Here is a 21,312-nt window from a genome sequence, read left to right as displayed (position 1 = left end):
ACCAACAACATGAGGACAAACCCTACACCCATCCATAAACAAACCTGACAACATTAGGAGCAGTGAGGGGGCATAAAAGTAAGGCTTTTGTTTTTAAATTTCTCTTCCCTGCCCTCATAAATCTAACATTGCTTGTTCTTTGCTCTTCCTTCCTTGAAATTGAGTCACACAAACACTGCTGTTATGGTGCTGTATTTATTTAGTGTTTAGGTCTAGTGGGCCCACCCAAGATGAGGACCCTGTTCAAATCTTTCATGATCTGAAGGTAAAAGCAGAGACTGCAGCACTACCAAATGTGGCAGGACTGTTGCATCAGTTTGACAGGTGCTGAGGAACACTTACACAACTTTGGATGAAGCTGTTGGGTGACAGGGCACTGAAACACAGAAGCAGAGGGAGGACTGGAGATATTTTTTTCCTTTCCCTTCTCAAAACACTTTTTTATACTTTAGAAGGAAATTTCCACCAAGTAAGCTTGGCCACAGCCAGATTAAATCTGGTAAAAAGTGGCTCAGGCTCTGGTTAGAGAATGGTGACCACCAGTCTCTCTGATCATGTCACTTCCTGGGGTCATGGAGGATGGGGCACTGTACCAGAACATTCAGCTACACTGGTAAAATTCACATTTCATCATTCTGGAGCACATTACTAATTGAAATCACTTCTGAACTACAAATGCCTTTCTGTTTTGGCCTGCCAAGTTTAGCTCTTCTCTGGAGCAGAGGTCCAACTGAGTCCAAAATCAAAGCCTAGCTCTTTCCAAGGTCCCTACTTCACCACTGATGTCAACAGGGAATTGCTTGTGCTATGTGAAATATCAGTAAACAATAAGAACTTTAAACTTTGGACCCCAGTTTTGTGGTTCAAGGGGTTTTCTCAACTGGTCTTTCTCTGGTGTCTGTTACTCCTGTGACTCCATTTGCAGCAGGAAGCAACTGCAGGATCTGCCTCTCTGACTAGGAGATTTTGGAGCAAAATTCTTTCACCTGTCACACAGCATAACAATGTTCCAAGCTGCAGTCCTGTAGCCTCATGCTGTGACCTTGTTGAAGCTCCTAATGTGAAGCCAGGTCAGATTTTGGACAGCAATCTGCAAGGCAGAGCCAGAATGCTGCAGGAGGCACCATTTGGGAATCAGCAGGAGGTGTGATTCCTCAAGTCAGTCTTGAACTGGTTCCACAGCATGGTGGAGTATTGCTTTCCTGGCAGGAAAGACAGGCAACCTCAATCCCAGCCATCTGAGGATATTGAAAAGCTCTTTCTCCAGGAACAGTCATTATCTCTAATACCCTGCTTAAGTTTAAACGTGGGTAATTACTTTCATCTGACCTAAAAAAAAAATTCTCAGGTGGGTTTTTCCCTAGGTACACTATTTTTTCATGCTTTCTGTAGTAAACAGCTTTATAGGAGCGCTGCACACTGTTAAACAGATGCTTTGTTGCACCCTGAAAGACAGATGCAATTTGGAGGTGGGTCATTATCAGTTGAGAAGCTCTGGGGCTCAGCTGCTGCAGGCAGGAGGTGATCATTAATAGCAGGGCTGTGCAGCAGCATTGATGGGGATGCATGATATTTGTGAGATATTTGAATAATTAGTGCTGGGATGCACACACCTCTCCTGGAGAAAACACCAGGCTGCTTTACCAATGTCTGTCCATGTAAATGCTGTGACAGACAGTCAGAATTCCTGGTGCAACTCATGCTAGCTTTAGTACCAGTGAGTCCTGGTGGTGAGGGGTATCTGAAAGAAGCCTTGCTTTTCCCTGCAGCCTCCTGTTTGATTAGGGGCCCTACATTAGGTCAGAGATCTCCTGTTGTCTCCCATTTCTGGAGTATCCGAAGACTTGTCTCCTTGTGTTAATATCTCTTTTTTCTTCAGGTTCTTTCTTAGCCCTTTAATCTTCACTGTATGTTTTTCCTGACAGAAATTTCTTACTACTATTTTTGGTTTTAGTGGACTTGAGAGTTTAATGGATGCATTTAGAACATCTGAATAAATCATTATGGAAAGAGTTTAAAGAAAGGAGATAGTTGCTTCTTCTTGTTTCTGTAATGGAAAAGAAACAAACCTAACAAAAATTTTCAAAAGCTATCTTCAATCCTTGCCAGACTTTGAAGGGAAATATGATGTGGTGCCTGAGAAACAACTGACTTAAATTCAAATTTAACTTAGAACCTCATGAAAACTGAGCTATGCAGCCAAAATTCTGGGTGGCCTCATACAGGACCCACTTTCTGAGCATCCCTTGGAAGTAAGATCAGAGGGTCTGACCGATGGTGCTTTGTTTTTTTGGTGTTCATCTGATTTAACATGGGAACACTGAATGAATCTCTGTCTTTTGTAATGAACCTGTCCTTGATAGAACATCCCTTCCAAAGGGCAGAAACACAGAAGCATTGCCAACCACTGAAAATTTCTCTATTGCATCCCCCTTCTGCAGTTTCTTGTCCTGCCTGCCAGTAACACCAACACAAGTTAAGCCTTCCCCAATGCCTCTCAAATCAATGTTTCACCGCACTTGGCTGTACCACACTCCTTTCCTTGGCATCAGTATTGCTGAAGGCTTGAAGACCTTAGCAATGCTTATGTCAGGTGCCTGAAGCTCAGGTGCTGCTCTTTCATGAGAAAAGTGTTTAAATGATGGTGTGATGGAAGCAAACCTGTACAAGATTGCACAGCACTCAAAGCATGTCAACCTTGAGTGCTTGCAAAAAAGCTTTATAAACTGCCCTTGTGGCTTGGCCACCATGAAATCCCAACACTGCAATGCTGGGTGTTGGCATTTGATTTGCAACAGAAACTCAGAACTCCAAACTGGGGTAAAAAAAAACCCCAACCTTTTTTTTCTGTTATGTTGAATTTTTTCCTTGCATTAAAGAAGACATAGAAGAAATACTTCAGTCTTAACAAAGTAGGATTTTTAAAGTTTCTTGTTTGAAAAAATGTTTTGATTGTTTTGATCTATTTGAACACAAACACATTTTGAGAGGTATTTTCCTTCATGTGAACACAGTGTTACATTCAATTTCTTCTAGTGAGTTAGCTCAGCAGACTGAGCTGAAGAGAAAGAACCCTGTTGATTCTGCCAGCTTATTTTGTAGGAAAAGACAAAACTCCCATGTATCAACACAGAAGGAAAAGACCCCACAAAAGCTGAGTGTTGATAAGAAAAAGTGGGAGGGGGCAAAGAGTGAAACTTGCCTGTGAAAACATTTTCAAAAGACAACAGCAAGGAGGTAGAGAAAATGAGCATTTCTTTCCTTGGGGCTGTTGCCTTCTCTGACATTTACAACAAATCCCTCCTTCCAGCATAAATGGAGTATTAACTGTCCTGCTTCAAGTACAGCATCCCACTGGCTTCTTGCAGGACAGTCACAAAGCAGGAGAGGAAAGTAGGGAAGGAACACCGTGTCTGGTTGGCTGTCTGTCTCTGCCAGACACGCATAGGATGGTTCTGGGGCAGCCCGCGCTTCAAGGACGAGACTGGACTCTTCAGTTATTCAGTCTTCAGACTTGTTTATGATTTCTTATCTACAGAGTTTTTCTCTCTGCCCAGCTGGGATCTGACCAGCAAGGCAGCCAAAGGCACTCTGCCCACCCACGGGGCAGTCGTGTCTTTTTATAGTAAAAACTACGTACAGCATAGTTACCTTTTACCCCCAATACCTTTCACCCTTGTTAGTAAGTGCACCTTCACCATGAACCAATTCACAAGTGCCAACGTCACCACAGAAGATGAATGACAAGAAGAAGAAAGAAGAACCACGAGGCAGGCCCTGATTCCTCCATCTTGTCTCCATTACCCCCCTGTACCAAAACCCTAACATCTACATTTCACCCTGTAAATATGTCATTTCTGCACCATTCAAACCCGAGTGATTCCCATGTCCCCACACACAGGTGGCATATCCCTAGAAGGGTCAAAGTCAAGCCACCAGGTGCTTTTGGCAACATTCCAGGACCTCCAAGCCCCCCAAGGGTTCTCTCGGTAACTCTGAACATCCAAAGTGATGTGCTGAGTTCCCACAGAACACAACTCTGTCCTTAGCTTTTTTCAAAATGAGGAAAAGAAAATGTCATCACTGCAGCCTGGAATGACAGGGTGAAGCCATTCAGCTGGAGGAAGGATGGTGATGAGTGGTGGGTGGGGAGGAGCCCGAGGGGCAGCAGAGAGGAGTGCTCATGCAGATGTGGTGCAGTGTCCTCAGCCAGGCCTGCCTGGCAGCAGCTCAGAGCTGGGAGGCCACAAGGAGTTGTAGGAGGGGTGGCTGGTGTGTGGGATGCTCTGCATGGGGCTCCATGTTTCTACTTGAGTCACTGAGCTGCTCTTCTCTCCATTTTGGGGCAGGAACAGGTTCTGCCATGACCAGCCATACCACAGGGCTGGCAGGCCTTCCCCCCTTGCTGGAAATGCTTTGTAGTCAGGCATTTCTCTGCACGTTAAACAGGTCTGAGATAGTCAGGGCTTTAACTGGCACCAGGCATACCCTAGGAGTAGCTTGGAAATAGCCGCAGGAAACACCGAGGAGTTGTCATGCCTATAAAGCTTATATATTTTCTGTGCTTTAGGAGTGCCTGCCAGCCCCTGGGGAGCTACTTGTGCCTCTGCAGCTGATGGCGGAGGAAGAAGACAGGGGTCCCCAAGGCACTGTTTTATTTTGCTCTGTTGTGTTTTTGTCAGTGATAGAAAATAGAGATTAAGGTCAATTCCAAGAACCTTAAGTGGTGCTCAGCTTTTTAGGTGCAAGGTATTTACAGCTCCACCACAGCAGACGTTTCTTCTGCTATTTCTCATTCAGAAATTGAGCCCAAAAGCTTTGCCTGTCTCCCATCACCTGTTTCTAACATAATTTTCCATTATGCACAGTTGTGTTATCAAGCACTACCACAAAACGTGTCCCAGAAACATCTGCATATCTCTTCAAGCGTCCTGTAGCTTGTGGCTTGCAGTCCATCCCAGATGGTTTGGGTAAATGATGGGTCTCTCCTGGTGTGTGCTGGTGATGTGTGTCCCTGTTGAACCTTTATCCTCATCCCAGAGCTGCCCTGACCATAGGGAGACAGGGTGTGGAGGGTCAATAGATTAACAGTGGCTGTCTCTGGCCAGCAGCTGGCCAGGCCCTGCTCGGGCTGCAGAAGGACAGGGCTGGCACCCAGCAGCAAAGAAAAGTCTTGCTGCCACAAGCAGGCACCAGCTAAAGAACCAGTGGAAGTTTTCTAGGAAAAATATAGTCTAGATATGGATCTTGATGTCTCCAGACAGTGCTGAAATTAACAAAACTTTTTTAAGGAAGAGAGACTTCTGTGGATAATGAGACCAGCTCATGGTTACTCAATGATCCTTGTGGATCCTCCCAGCTGAGAATATTCTGTGATTAACTCAGGAAATACTTCTTTTGATGTATTTCTTTTTTCAAATGAGGGCCATGGTCCTTTTATCTGAAAGGGTTTGAATCAACTGTGAACTGCCACAGTTAGTGGGGAAAAACCCTCCCTTTAAGGGCAAGTTATTACATAGTGGATTCCTGTGAATTTTCTGGTGCACCTTGTGGTGGCCGAGGAGAGAAGCTGACCATGGGCAGAATTTGTGTGGGTCTCCTTTTAGTTTTTCCAAATCATTTGCAGGCCCCAGAATTCACTGGGAAAGATATCAGGAATGAGGCTGTGGGAAGGGAAAGAAGCAGTGAGGAAGGGCTGGAGCGGGGTGGGGAGAACATGTGCACGGGTTTGCTTGTAATTAGGAGATTTAAACTTTGAAAGAAGTTAATTAATAATGAAATTTCTGACTGAATGATGCAGATTATGAAGACTGGCTTTGTCAGCAGCTGCAATTAATTACAGGCTCAGGCACAGGGAAAAGGAGGGGGGTGAGGGATGTGGGAGAGGGGAGGCATCACCAAAAGAAAGATGATAAACCTGGCTGCAGGCTGTTGCTGTGGTGACAGGAGGCAGTAGCTGTGGTTGACAACGGTGACACATTGAAGGCAGCAGATAGTCCTAATTACCCCCTCCACCGACCCAAGCAGGCAGCAACCCCTCCTGATTCAGGGTAGGAGATGCTCTGGTGTTCTTCTCGCACTTTGTTCCTTTCTGCTGTAGGTTTGATGTGCTTTTTCAGTGTTTCCAGCTGCTCTGAAAGGTAAACTGTGGGGCAGTGGCTTTTTCTAATGCCACTGTAATAGCCTGGGAATGGCCCATGGTTCTGTAATATTGTTGGGAAGCCTGGAAAATGCTGGCAAACTCTGAGAGCCGATATCTAAAAAGCAGGGGAGAAGAAATCATCTGCAACTGGCATGGCATTTTGAGCACAAAGATGAGATGAGATTGCACAGCTGGCCTAAGTTTCAGGCTTTTTGGGAGAGCTTGCCATGTCTTGTTAGGTCTTGTGCTCCAGGGTCTCACCAGAAGCTGCCAGTCCCCTGCCATGGTCTGCATAGCTTGTGGGGGCTCTGCAAGGAAACATGGAAGCGTGCTGCCCTGGCATTGCTGCTGCCAAGGCAGGTGCATAGAAGTGTAGATCTGTGCTAGATCAAAACTCCTGGCTTTCCTGAGTTGGGCTGTAGTCAGAGTAATACTCTCTGCCTCCAACTCTCTTGTGTCATGTTTTCTGGAGAAAAAAAAAGACAATTGGCTTTTAAAACAATTTCTGCTTTTCATTTGCCATGCATTAATTTGTTCCAGGAAGATTTGAGACCCTGGTTTTGTCCACGTATCGTCTGACCACCTTATGCCCAGGGAGAAGGACTTTTGTAACCATTGGTTTAGACTGCTCTGAAACTGTTTTGGCCCCTTGAAGAATGTCATTGAGCACTGACCCCTCTATCAGGGCTTCACTGGCGCTGCCTTTCCAGTCCCTGTCTAAGCACCTGCAAAAATGGAAAGGCTGAGAGAGCTGGGGTTGCTCAGGCTGGAGGAGAGATGCTTTAGGGAGTTTTTACCCATGAGTATTGATACCTGATAAGAGGGGTAAACGACACAGCCTACTCAGTGATGCCCAGTGACAGGCCAAGAGGTAGTGGTCACTGCCTGAAAAGTGGGATATGTCCTATTTTAACTTAAGAAAACACTTACTTTCTGTGCAGATAATCAAATGCTGGAGCAGGTTACCCAGAGAGGTTCTGGTGCCTCTATACCTGAAGACATTCAAGCCCCCAGTGGATGCAACTCTGAGCAATCTGCTGTAGTTGATGCTACTTTGAGCAGGGCAGGTGGGCAAGATGACCTCCAGAGGCCCTACAACATCAACCATTTTGTAAGGGAATGGTGACACCAAACAGATTTTGAAGAGTTCAGAAAAAGAACTGCAGTCTTATCTAAAAACCCTGTGTGAGCTAATGGAAACCTCTCAAATAGCTTTCCTGGCCTTCAGATCTGATCATTAAAGAAATGTGCAAGAAAGAGGCAGGTGGCAAGTTGAAGTTGTGTTGCATAGACCCTGAGTGAAAATACTTGGTGCCCTTTTGGTCCATTCCTCTCAGAAAAGGGCCTGGTTTTGAAGCCTACATTGAGGGTGGGCTTCATGTGCATGACTTTGTAGAGCACATGGGATTAACTTTGTGAGGGATAGCGATAACACATTCTAGAAATCACATTAGAGCATAATTGGAACAGTAGAACTAGTGCCCTGCTCTTGTCTGATTTTGCAATTGAAGGTAGCTCACCACAAACCAGGTGGGGGAGAAGAGAGAGAATTAATAATCTTCTAGATCAGATTGTGCAGTTTAGTCATAAATCACTGTCAGAGAATGAGCATGGAAGAGTTGCTCAGAACAAACCACAGAAGCTGAATGTCTTTCAGAAGTGATCAGAGATACAAGCTGCCCTTTTAGATTCAGTACTGAAAGGACTGAAAATGGATGTACTCAGTGGGTTGGATTTTAAGTTGATAATTTTGTGCCTCTTCTATTTAAAAAAGTTTAAATTGTCTGACAGTGGAGACTGGGCAGATACGTTGCTGTGGGGTGTGTAAAATGCCCAAGAATGTTTCTGCCAGAGGCTGGAGGTCTATTTAGTCTACATCACTGCTTTGCAATGAGAACACTGGAAAGTACAGCACAAATGCACCCACTTTTAGAGCTAAAATACTGTAAATGAATTCTTGGATAAGTGTGCATCAGGCTTTAAAACTCCTTCAGGAGGAGAGGGATGGTGAGAGGGGGCAGCTAGAGCATGTAGAGTACAAGGGTCACACAAATACACCCTTTTTATCTACTTCTCTAATACATAAATGAAGTGGCACTTGACAAAATTATAAGACAACAAATTAATAATAAATAGGAGGGAACGGTTTTTAATGTAAAGTATAATTAGCCAATGTAGCTCTGGGCTGCTAACTATTATCAAAGCAGATATTTTAGCAAGATTATCAACAAAGGATTCAAATGAATAAGCAAAGCATCTGCAGGGACACCAGTGTAGTTGAGAAAACAATTATAAGGACTGTCAATCCTCATGCTGTAGGGCATAAACAGATCACCAGCTGGGGTCAGAAACACAAATTCTCCTTATAGTTAGTGAGTAACTTGGGCACGTTGTGGAGTTTTATACAGCGTGGGTCACTGCTGGAAACATAGTGACAGGATCAGTGGCATTTCTTGATCCCCAACAGGATCAGTGGCATTTCTTGACCCTCAGCAGGAACAGGATCAGTGGCACTTCTTTACCCCCAAGTTTCTCTGAGAGGTGGCGAGTTCCAGCCTTCCCAGAAGGGCAACAATCATGTGGAGATCAATCTGCCCGTTTTGATTTAGATCCCTTGATCTTGGAGGTCTATGATACATTTAGGTATAGTCCACCTTGGAAAGTCTCTTCCATGTATTGGGAATATTCAGTAAACCAATGAGGGAAGGGACTCTGCAAACAAGCAGGAGAGGAGCAAGCACATGTTTGACTATGGCAATGATTTGACTTGTGTGAGTACTTTAGGCCTTTTGTGCTACCTCTGCTTTCCCTTTTATAAAAGAGTTTTGGCGTAATCAAGGAATGGAGTAGTGATGAACTGGGTGTAGAGAATGTGGGAATGTAATTAATCAGCCTACCAGCACTCCTTTCCCTTAGTCTTCCTACATTTTTACTCAAGCCTAGAGCAAGCTTATCTCAGCTATGATGCTTTTGCAGAAGTTTTCCTTGACTCTCTTCCACCTGGTTCGAGTGCATCAGCATGATGGTGATTTTGCTAAACTGTGTTACCCTGGGAATGTACCAGCCATGTGAGGATATGGACTGCCTCTCTGACAGGTGTAAGATCTTGCAGGTAAGCAGATTTCCTTCTCGTTGTGATGGTGCTTCAGTCCAAGTCACAAATTTTCATGCATGCTTTCCTCCAGCATGTGGGCGATGCCCTCCCGGAGAGGCTGGCGAGGCTGGCCCTGGCAGTGAGCTGTCCTGCTGTAAAAGGCAAGAGCCTGCTTTGAGCAGGGGAGTGGGACAAGAGAGAGGATGAATGAACTTTGCTTCTGACTCAGCAATACTGAATGCTCGCTAATATTCCCAAACCTGCATGTAAGCAGGGATTTCCTGACAGAGACACCCACAAGACATGTGGGTCAGGGCTAGGCCAGGGAGAAATAACTGAGGTTGCTCAGCCCAGGCAGGAGGGAACAGCAGCTCCCAATGCATTTGGTAGTCTGGTGATGTGCAAGACTATTACTGATTCAACAGATACTGTGGAATTCAGGATGCCCAAAGGGAGAGCATATAAAGAGAATGCTTAGAAGGGCCATGAGTACATTCAGCCTGTAAGACACCAGCTGTGCTTGATGCCTCCCCAAAGAGAAGATGACAGCAAAGGCTGTCATGCACAGTGGCTAAGGCTTTCAGGTATCTGAAGCTTCTCTCTGTGATGGGTGTGTGCTGTCCAAGCTGTGTGGGAAGCTGCACTATGTCCTCAGCTGAGCCACCTGCAGCAATGTGATGAGGAGTCCCTCCTGGGGGGATCTTGGGAAAAACAGTGTTTTCCTGGCCAGGTTTAGATCTGCTGGGGCTGAACCAACAACACTTTTCAAGTCTGTGTAAGGAGTCTCTGAGTCTGCATCAGTTACTTCACCTGTGGGTGAAAAAACTATAAAAGCCCTCACTGAGCTTGAGCAGCAAGAAACTGTGATGCCAGGGCTACATGGAAGAAACTTTTCCAGCCCTGCCTTGATCTCATTTTCAGGAGTGCTGAAATTAGTATTTTTCTCACATTCTGTGTTTGAAAGTCCAAGGTTGAGAATGCTTGTCAAATATGCTCTTGGGTTTCTGTTTGGCAGGTGTTTGATGATTTCATCTTCATCTTCTTTGCCATGGAAATGGTCTTGAAGATGGTGGCCCTGGGGATCTTTGGCAAGAAGTGTTACCTTGGAGACACCTGGAACCGCCTGGATTTCTTCATTGTCATGGCTGGGTAGGTTGATAATTTCTGGGTGGGTTTATTTTGGGTTTACTAGAGTCTTGTATGGAACAGAAATGATGTGACTGAGGAGAAAGTTTCCACTCTGGTGCTACTGTGGTGCAGCAGCCAAGCTGGATTTGGGCATGCTGGGGTTAGCAGCCGGTGGAACAAAGAGCAGACAAGGTAGCTCAGCCCCTCAGCTGATGTGCAGCCACCAGTCCAGCACAACTTCAGCAGAGGGTGCTCATTTGTACCAGCTGAAGAGCTTTCCCAGAGACATTTCTGGGGTTTTGTGTCTTTAAAATGTCTAGGTAGAAGAGGTGTAACCTTTACCAAAACCAAACTAAAGCTAGCATTTCTGTTTCCAGCAGCAGTGTTTCAAGGGTAGGAATGTAGGTTTTTATTCAGGGGTTTTTGGTTTTGTATTGCACCAGCATTACCCGCAGTACTATTGGGACAAGTTGACATTTGAGAGTTTTTTACAACAAAGTTGCTATGGTGAAGCTTTGATTTTCCCCTTTGCATGTATCAAGTGGAAAGTCTACCAGAATTTGCCTGCTAAATCACAGCAAAATGTCCATTTCTGATATCAGTGGGATGTGCTTTTCCCCCAGAATTCTAATTTTCAATTAGAATGCCTTGAGAGATTAAAAAAAAAATCAGAAATAAATATGGTATATTGCTCTTCTCATAGAAAAAAAAAAAAAAAAAAAAAAAAGAAGTGAACATCTTTTCAGATGGAAGCCCTCAGTTTTATTTTTCTTTAGCCAGGAGTTACCAGCTCCACTGTTGCCTGGAAGTGCATGTATTACTGACTGAGCTAGCAGTGAGTTTGAGCTCACTTTGCAGTTTTCCCCCTGGTGTGGAGCAGCACTGTCTTTATATTTGCTTTTGACAGAGTTCTTCTACAGCAAGAGTTGAAAGTCATTCCCTCTGGAGGAGCAGATAATTGTTTGCTTCTGGGAGGAGCAGACATTTTCAAACTTGGTGCAGTTGTAAAAATTTGAAGGCTGATTCTCAGCCAGGTTGTGCATGAAAGAGGACAGGCAGATGAAAACTGTAGGCTTATCTAAATTAACACAATATGTGTGAGATGGGAAGACCTTCCTTGTAGATGATTCTGCTGTGGTTAAGATCTGATTTAAAGTGGCCTGACATGAGAAGTGCCAGTTAAAGCCCCTGAGACTTGGTGCTGAGGAAAGCCAGATGGTTGTATGTTCTAGCCTGAGCTCCTGGTGGCTGAATTGCTGGAGACTGGGTGCAGGGAAAGCCAAGACCCTGGCACAGCAGCCTGTGAGGAAGGAAAAGCTGGGCAGGTTTGAAAAGGCGGCCTTGGAGCCCATGGTGCTGCTCCACGCAGGTGATGTGCTGGCAGAAAGACTCTGCTCCAGTGGGCACAGGAAAACCAGCATGGGGTAAAAAGGTGTGGGAATTGGGGTCTGGCTCTGCCTGGGGTCCCTGCAAGCATGGCATGTGAGTGGTGCTGTCTGAAGAGATGGTGGGGCAATACTAAATGAAAGAGAGAGAGCTCCAACACTCCATGCAGAAAACAAGTGAAATCCACACTACCTAGGCAAGGAAGGAGCAAACTCCATTACATAGTTCCTTCTGTCACCATTGCTGGCAAGAATTTGAGGAGAGACAGAGTCTTTTGTGCATCTGATAGCAGCACCAGGAAAAAAAAGCTCATATCTGAACTTCTTTTAATGCCAAGGAGACTTTGAATCAACCCCTTAGATATTAAATAATCTGTGTGGAGGATTTTTTTATTTCAGGTCCAAAACTGAAAGAAATTTGTTTCCTGATTTCTATTCAATTGTCCTCATGAGGTGTCAGAATGAAATGATAGTAATCTCATTAGAATATCTGATCTCAAAGGACTTCTGCTAAAGAAAGATTTTTCCATTTAGTTATATAGAACTAATGACTATATAATGTATTTCGAGTTATAAAAGCTTGTGGTTATTAATTCATAATTCTTTGAAATTCATTAAAATTGTCTGCACTGTTTAAATCAAACCCAAGGTTTTAACTTGTCCTTACATACTGTAGGCTTTTGCTTAACCTCAAATGTAAGCCTTAACCTTTATCCTTATTGATTCCACACCTGGATCATGGCTTTAGCTTACTGAAGCCATGCTGTCCAGATGCTGCCTTAGCATTGACTTAGGGAGGACACATAGCATTAGGTCTTGCACATTGTCTCCATGCCAGGGAGCTAGATCCTGATCAGAGGCTAATCAGTTTTCTCTAAGAGCCCTCTCCTTTTCATCATCCTGGATTCTTGTTTTCTGTAAGGGAAGTTATAAACTTGGCTCCTAAGGAAACATCCCTGATGTTGGGGAGCAATGCCCAGCCTGGAGTCCATGCAGCTTCTCTCAGTTTCCAGAATATGGACTGGACCTCCTAACCCTTTCTCCTCCCTTCTCCCTCTCCAAATAAACACCAGCAAGGCAGCAAAGGTTGCAAAGAACAGACTGTAGCATGGAAAAGTGAGGTGCAGGCAGGGCCCATTCTGGGGGGCAGCCTGGGCAGCTGAGATGTCTTCACCTGGTTCCCTGCACAGCAGCACGTTTTATCCCAGACCATAATGAGTGCTTGCTGCTCTGGCCCCAGACGGTGCTCTGGTTACATAAACCATGTATTCAGGCAATCATTTGTAGTTATTTCCTCACTTCCTTGGAAAGCCAGAAGCTATAGTTTTAGTTAGCTGAATTCCCTCGTGTGCCCTTGCCCTGCTTGCCCCTGCAACCCAGCAGCTCAAGGAGGAAGACTCCATTGTCACTAAAAATGTTCAGTTTCCATGGCAATAGGAGCTGACATCACCAGAATTTTCTCCCCTCTCAAACACTCCCTCCCCTAACCACCTTCAAAATGTTTTTTTGGTTTTTTTCTGAAAGGGTTAGGAAAAAAACCAAAACAACAGTTATAAGTCAATGTTCTCCCTCAATGTTCCCCTCAGACCTCCAAAAATCATGTGAAGCAATTTGGTTTGAAGAGTGCCAATGCCCCTTGTGTGCACAAACAAGCAGGGCTGCAGATTCAGCTTGTTGATGCTCCCATTCCCAACTGCTTGCTGGTGACAGGAGGTTGCAGGCTCCCAGACGTTTCAGGCAGAGTGTGCTCGTCACCACCAGCTGTCCTGGTGGGAGTCCCTCTTCCCTTCCCTGCGTGATCAGGTCCTGTCTGGCGTCATTTGGTTCCCACAGTGATGGGTGTGTTTGGAGAGCTTGAACTGAGGCAGCCTCAGAGGGCAGCTACCTCAGTTGAGAGCCTATGGTGGATTGAAAGTCGAGATAATGAGGAAGCTAATCAGATGGGAAATGTCAGCCAGAGCCTGTATGTGCGTGAATTCAGGGGAAGAGTCACTTGTTTCTTGGTTCATGCTCATCAAGCCAGGCAGTTCTCTAGCAATGCAAGAGTGAGCAATTGCCCCTGCCTGCTCTATTCTGTGGAACAGTTGCACTCACATGTGGCTGGAGATGATGACACTGTGTCTCCTGGAAAGGAGATACCATCCCTTTATACATCTGACCTGAGGGTCTCCCTGACCCTGGGAGCATGAATTCCATGTAGGGAGAGGTTGTTCTCATGATCCAAGTGCTGTAATTAACCACCTGTGGTGGGAATTCTGTCTCTCCTTGCCCTCTTCCATGGCATCCCTGAAACATATTAGGTAAATTAAGGGGCAGAGGACTTCACTATGAGGGGTGGGTGTCAATGTTTGATTGTGATTACACATGTGTCCCCAAAAACATGCCCAAAATCTTTAACTACTTGTTGCTTGAATTCCATTGACTGAGACGTGGGTCTGTCTTTCACAGAATGCTGTCTTTACCTCTCTCCATTATCACAGTGGAGTGTGCCATGCAGATCTCAAACTGTGGTCAAATTCTTCTTGTCCTTACCTTTGGTGTGAAGAATGGCATTTTTGATATTTTGGCATTTTGAGATATTGTTGGAATGTTCTTAAACAGCTTTTAAAAGGGTTACATTTCAGAATAAGACAGAGCATTCTTCTGTCAGTGCTTCAGTCTGTTTCAGTGCCATTGGTTGTAATATTGTCTTACTATTCCTGCCTGAAATTTCCCATTTCCTATAGCCAAGTATTGCAGTAGCCTGTCCATTCAATCACAGCACCTCACAATCATTCAGCTGCTTTCTTCATGGTCTCCAAGCTTGATTGGTTGGAGTTTTTTTTTCCTGTCTCCTCTTCTGAAGAGAGAAAACCCCTTCCTATTAGTAGGAACAGTAAACTTTGTTCACAGATGTATGTTAGTTCCATTTTTTTCAAACTGGAATACTGGAATACATATTATTTGCATTTCCAAAGCAGCTCATGCTGTTCTATCCCTGACTTGTCATCTTCATTTCTTTTCTGTTCTCCCAAAAATACGCCTCAACTGCAAAATCCATCAGGGACTTTTTTTAGTTTTTTGTCAGGTTGTGATAAATAAATAAAGAACAGAGTGGCAAGAATTGTGCATTACAGAAGTACATCTGCTCACAAATGAATCCCCATTTAGTGTTGCATGTGATGTTTATTACTTAGACGGTTTTTCTCCAGCTAATGTATGTCATGACGATTACATATCATTCCAGCCATATCAACCTAATTACTTGTGTGAACCAGACTTGTAATTTCATAAGAGATTATAACACATTAGTTTGATGATGTCTATTTTTCTTTACACTTGTATTGGGTATGGTTAATTTTGTTATCCACTTTTAATCCATAATCCATCCGAGATGCATATTGACAATTTCATCACTGTACTGTCACCAGCACCAGTCCTGTCACTGAGATCACTGTGTACTGGCACAACATCAGAATTCCTTTGACCCTTGGATGCTTTCCCAGTTTTCTGAGTCTAATAAAAAATTATCAGTACTGGTCCAGATCTTTTCTGGCCGTCTCTTTTAAAACTCTTGCATACAAATTGTCCAGACTTGCTTATCTTAGAAAATCCCTATTTAGACACAGCCTGAAATACTTGATCACAGCTGGAGCTGAAATTAGCTCATTATGATCAATGGTGCACTTACATCATCTGACCTTCCCCAGAAGACTTTTATTTTAACTGAGGTTTTCTGCCTTTTTTACGCTGTTAGTGACAATTCTGTTTTCTTATTCTAAAACTTATACCATTTTATGTGCTCTTTCAGTTCTCTTACAAATTTTCTACAAGTCATCTCCTAATTTATATTCATGAGTATCACCTTCCCCTTTCCTGCTATTACATTGCTGCTTTTGCTTTCACTCACGTTTTACTATCTTCTTAGCCTGTTCACCCTTCTTGTATCTCCTGAAGCTTCTTGGATACCTGATAAATATTCCTAACACCACTTGATTGTACTCCACAGCTCATGAATTGAAGTCTGACTAGTTTGACACTTTTAAAAGACATGTAGATTTGACTGGTGCTTAAGGATGGTGTTTAGTGATAGACTTGGCTCGGTTGAATTGGACTCAATGATCTTAAAGGCGTTTTCCAATCTAAATGATTTTATGATTCTATGGCTGTTTCTGTGTGCTTTCAAACTCATGAATATGGCCTCTCAAATCCACCAGATATACCTGGTACTGTTGGTGACCTTACATGACTTGGACATAACATATGCAATCAAGTTCTATAATTATTTTTTTAAAAACCTTGATAGAAAATCTGTCTTCCATTCTTGAATACAATTTTCTGTGATTTCCAAGGCTGGCAACTTCCAAGAAGATTTAGGTACCCCCAATGCATTGCCCAAATAAAATTCTTAGAGGTGAATTGGGAGAGTGCTTTTATCAAGAGAGCTAGTCAGCCTGTATTCTAGGGTGATCTGGACATACCTAATCACATCCACAGGATCATAGGTGGAAAGGGCCTTGTAGGGTTGGAGAGGGCCTTGTAGGGTCTCCACTCCAATCTTGTTCAAAGGAGAGTCAACAGCAAACTCAGGTTAGAGTTGTCCAGTCAAGTCTTGACAACCACCACAGATGGAGATGGCACCATCTCTCACCATCCCAGCCTCACTGCTGATGTGTCTCTCTAACTAGTCTGAACCTCCCTTTCCTCTTTGTATTTATATTCATTGTGTCTTTCTCTCCTGCCATGTGGAACTGTGAAGATTGTGGCTTAAATCCCACTGCCTTGTAGGTACCAAGGAACTGCTTTTATGTCCCACCAAAATCATCTCCTCTCCTCACAGCACAAATGCTCCAAGCCCAAGCGCCTTGGTGAGCCTCCGCTGAACTTGCTTCAATTTACCAACACTTTCTTTTCTTGGAGGGCCAAAAGTGAATATTTTAGATATGGTCTACTGAGTGCAAAGTAAGGGGCATGATCCCTCTCTCATCTGCCTGCTGCAATCTGACTGGTGCAGCTTGGTGTGTCATTGTCCTTCCCTGTGTGGACCTGTCCCCCAGGACTGGCAGCTCCTTTGCAGCAGCAGCACTGTCCATCAGTCCAGCCCAAATGCAGGACCTTGCATTCATCTGTTGAATTTCATGAGGCTCCTGTCAGCCCATTTCTCTAGCCAGGAGGAATTCTCTATATGGCAGAAAATAAATCCATAAGTATTTTGTCACTGACTGTGTACTAGAAAATGCCATTTCTGACAGAGTGTGTTACTCCCCCTCTCTTTCTGTCCACTTGAGCCTCCCAACTAGTTTCAAATCCTTGATTTTAATATTCCTTTCATGCAGATTTCCCCACCAGGCCTTCCTAATGCCATTTAGGCATTCTGCTCATAAAATGAACAATTCTTATTCTCTTTATTACTCAGGCCCCTGGCAGTGGTATATAGGCAACACCATTTTTCTCCTCTTTACATCTTTTAGTGCCTTGATTAGTTTTGTTCTTGACATGTAGGTTCTGTGAGAATTAACTCTTTTCCAAGTTTTATCACTTTCCCCTTTGGCCTTTCATTTTATCTTCTGACTGGTCTTTCAGTTCTCTAAAACCTAATTTTTCTTCTAATTAAATGCTGGTTAATATTTCTGCACAGTATTAGCCCAGTTCTCTGCCAGTCTCATGCTCTAGGTGGCTGGCCAAGCCAACACTTTGCCACTAGATTCCTCCTTCACCTTTTTGCCTGTTGGCCAAAATGTGCCACTAATGACAATGAGCTCAGCTGAATATTTCTTGTCCAACTTCTTCAGAAAGGCTCATTAATCCAAGCCTATAATATGTGGTATATCTCTCATGATAAGAAAAACAATTAGTTTCAAAACATATCATCATGGGTGAATACTGTCCTTGAAGTCTGAATGCCTTCCTAAATTTGATTTTTAATTTCACCTTTAGTATGGCAGCACAGCTCTCCTGGAGCTCCATTTCTTTTCCAAAGCACCCTTAACTTTCTGAGTAGTAATGCAGCCTTTGGGGAGAGGGTTTTGCACAGCTGAAGATCCCTTTTCAGGCAAGCCTGGCAGCCCCTTAAGCTGAGCAGAACACTTCTCACTCCCTGTCCATTTTGGCTAGTTGCTTCTTCAGGAGTGCTTTATGCAGCTTCCACACTGGGAATCTGGAAAGTATTTCTATTAACTGAGATATTACTTTTATGTTTTCTTTCTGACAGTTCTCTACTGTCCTTGAGTTCTATTCCCCATAATTCCCTAGATATGGCATCCTTTCCAAAAACCTGGAGGGATGATGCCTCCCAAATCCATCCATCCAAGCTCTTTTCAGACATGTGCAGCATCACTGTGAACATCAACTTTCTCCTTACATGGGAAGCACTTATGGCCCCAAGTTCATCCCTCTAAATTTCAGCCTAGGAAAGGGAACTGGCAGCTCTCTGAAGGATGTGAGGTACCAGTCCCCCATTCTCAAATGCCCACCTGTTTCCAGGAAACAAATCCATCACGGCGTGGTGCCGTTCCACACTGCGAAGGTGCCTCTTAACCCAAAACACACCAACTGGCCTTAATCTCACAAGATGGAGAAGTGTTGCCAATTTATGCTTTTTCTTTGCTTTTAATTAACTGCAGTCCTTCAGGGACCTGGCCAGAATTTGCATAGTTATGACTTTAAAATCTCAGATCATTAAATACTTATTAGCAGCAGGGTAAACAGCAGAATGCTCAGAAAATCCTAGTTAGCTAATGTTCGATGCCAAATAGAAGTCTCTATAAAATTATGGCAAGTCAAAGAAAACTGTAATAAATATAGCAATTAGGTGTTTCGAGTAGTGATCAGAAAAAGATGGAAACCAGCAAGCAGCAGGCTAAATAGCATCTTAACCAAAGGTAGAAATAGCAGCAGCACAGCCCTCCCCTCAAACATGCACTCGCTTTTCCCTCCTTAATGATACTAATTATTTCATTTGCTTTCTCCCAGTAAAGCTATCCCTAGATGTGCAACATATTGAAATGAAAGCAGTCATCAAAACGAAATGAATCACACCAGAGAAGAATCAAAACAAGGAGGCAGCTCTACCCTGCCTGCGTAATGGGTAGTTCTCAATTATTGCCTCTGATTTTTGCCTTCCTGAAAGCTAATTCCCTACCATGTGAATGTCAGGTTTCTTTAAAAAAACAAAACACAAAGCCCCAAAAAAGGTAAAACCAGCAGGCTTATAGGACCAAAATGCAGGCATTCTTTTTTATTTTCCTTCTTTTTTTTTTTCCTAAGCAGTGAAATACAGAGCTCAGCCTGTGTTCTGACTCTTGGTTTTTAGAAGTGAGGCCCCATCGCTCGCATTCAGTCATCTGAGCTCAGCGAGTCCTTCTGGCTTTCTTATCACAGTGTGAAAACCTGCTTATGTCTTTTCGTATCATGTCTCTGAAACTATTAAGAAACTCTGACATTTTCTCTTAGTACACAGTTTGGAGAGAAATCTGAGTGTTCCAGGGTGTGAAATAATCACATTCCAGGCAGCAAGGGACCAGTCTCACAGGCTCTGGAAGCTTTCAGCAGCTTTTGCTTGCACAGCAATATAAAAAAAAAAAAAGAGTAAAAAAGTATTTTGTACTGGAGGGGGGAAGAGTTGCAGGTTATTTTTTTAAGAATACAAAGCATCACAGCTCAGGAGCTGACTGTGTAATTAGTAATTGATCTATAACTCCCTGAGGAAATGTCTTTTTGCTAACAGAATTATAGACTCTTTATTATTATTATATTTTATAAATGAGGAAAAAAGAGTGTAATTTTTGCATTTCTTGTTTTACTAGCAAGTCTTTTTTTCCTTCTGTGTTTCAGTTTTCATGTCAGCAGAGAGTTGTCTTTTTGCAGCATAATGAGCTCTAAATTTAAAAGAGATAAGCAGAACTACTTAGCTTAGTACACTGTGGTTTGCAGAGCAATTTGGAGGCCTACTGTGTTATTCCACTTTTTCTGTGGTTGATGTTGAAAGGATTTTGGATCATCTGTTTAGGGTGCGTGTTGAAGCCTGGCCCCAGAGGCACCAAACTGTGCAAAATGGGTGCAAAATGGGTGAACAGTTTGTTCTAGAGGTATTTCTATCTAATATCTATATAGATATACCTGTCTATCCCAAGAGAGCTGATACTGGTGCTGGGATCTGCCTGGCAGCCCTATGCCTCCTGCACCACACTGTCCATACAGCAGAAGATCAGGTCCAAATAATGAAAGAGTCTTTAACTTTTACCACAGCCTGCTGGACATTTGGGAAAAATAAGGATGTGGCTCCAGCTATAGAGCAAAATGGTGGAGGCATGGGGCAGAAAGTTTAAAAAAATAGGTCCTGGCTGGGAGCCCTGCTGGTCTGGCAAGTAGGACGTGTGCATCTGCTGGTTTGTGTGCATCCTGTGGTTGCAGACTCTGAGTGGAAGCAGTAGCCTTTCACTCTTGCCCACTGTCTGGTCAGGCCTCATCAAAATCTCCTGGCCCTGCTTCTTATGTGTCCAGATGGATTTACAGGAGATTGGATTAATCTTCCAGCTCTCTTTGGGTACAAGCTTAGGCATGTCCAGACTTTGCAAGGGATGACAGGAGCAATCTTGAATGCCCCACGTGCCCCATGCTCTAGACCTTTATCTGTGTGCTCTTTTTCCTGCCTACCTGTGCACACTTCCTCCTGCCTCATTGCTGTTACTGCACTGCTGGGGGTCCCCACTTCCCAGGAAGTTGTGGACCCCAGTTAGTGGATTTTACTGCCTGCCTTCCCTTTCCACAGCACAGATTTAGCTGGGGAATCTCTGGGGTAGCCTGGCCAGCCCTGTTCTCCACACTCCCTGCCCATGGTTACACCTTTGGGCACAGAGGACCAGGGCTGTGTGGATTTAGCGATGCACGTGCCTTTTTTTACTTTCCTTTCCCTAGGGTGGATCAATAATCTAAGAGGGGAGATATGGGACCACTGGAGTTCATTGTCCAGGGCAAATTCCATTTTGCTCCTTTTTTGTATTGTAGCCACAGTCTTTGAAGCCAGAGCAGAGGCAGTGAGATCACCTTCTCATCCTGGTATGTATGAGTGAAGTGGAAGAATTTAGGAGTAAATCAGTCTCCCACCACCCCACAAACTTCAGGTGGAAGATTTGAGCTCATGCATCAGGGGCTAGACATTTTGGTAAATGGAGAGATGTCAGCTCCAACCTTTGGCATAGATATCTGAATAAAATTTCAGTCAGGGAAAACTGATGGTCTTCCTATGGACTCCTATGTTCTAGATCTTCAAAGTGGTAGAAATTCCAGTTTGCAAAATGTGATAGCCAGATCAAGGAGCCAAGGACAGAAAGACATATTCCTGTACACAGAAGACATTGATTAAATCCCATCTAGCCATGGTATAGGTACCCAGCAGTCTTTGAGCCCTCCATAGCTGAGAAGCTGAAGGAATTCAGAGCAGACACCAATCAAACTCTTCTGATCTGGTCATATCAGGTGCTCATAGATGTAAGGATCTAATGGAAATCCACAGGCAGAAAAAGCTTAATTTCCCACAGAGACCCATAGCAAGTCTGAAATTACAGCGGGAAAGTCACAGTCAT

The 21,312-nt window shown here is 43.8% G+C and overlaps 1 protein-coding gene across 1 annotated transcript in view; it reads left to right on the top strand.

Moving 5' to 3' along the window:
* The window catches only part of CACNA1I (calcium voltage-gated channel subunit alpha1 I), a 149,648-nt gene that overhangs the window by 57,562 nt on the left and 70,774 nt on the right, over window positions 1-21,312 (top strand). The window contains exons 2-3 of the mRNA XM_059471884.1: window positions 9,143-9,254; window positions 10,252-10,385. Of these exons, the coding sequence (XP_059327867.1) occupies window positions 9,143-9,254; window positions 10,252-10,385 (246 nt within the window). The remainder of the gene's footprint in view (window positions 1-9,142; window positions 9,255-10,251; window positions 10,386-21,312) is intronic.

This window comes from Ammospiza nelsoni, chromosome 5, assembly GCF_027579445.1.
Source record: "Ammospiza nelsoni isolate bAmmNel1 chromosome 5, bAmmNel1.pri, whole genome shotgun sequence".
NCBI lineage: Eukaryota > Metazoa > Chordata > Aves > Passeriformes > Passerellidae > Ammospiza > Ammospiza nelsoni.
This window is presented reverse-complemented; position numbering and strand designations above follow the sequence as displayed.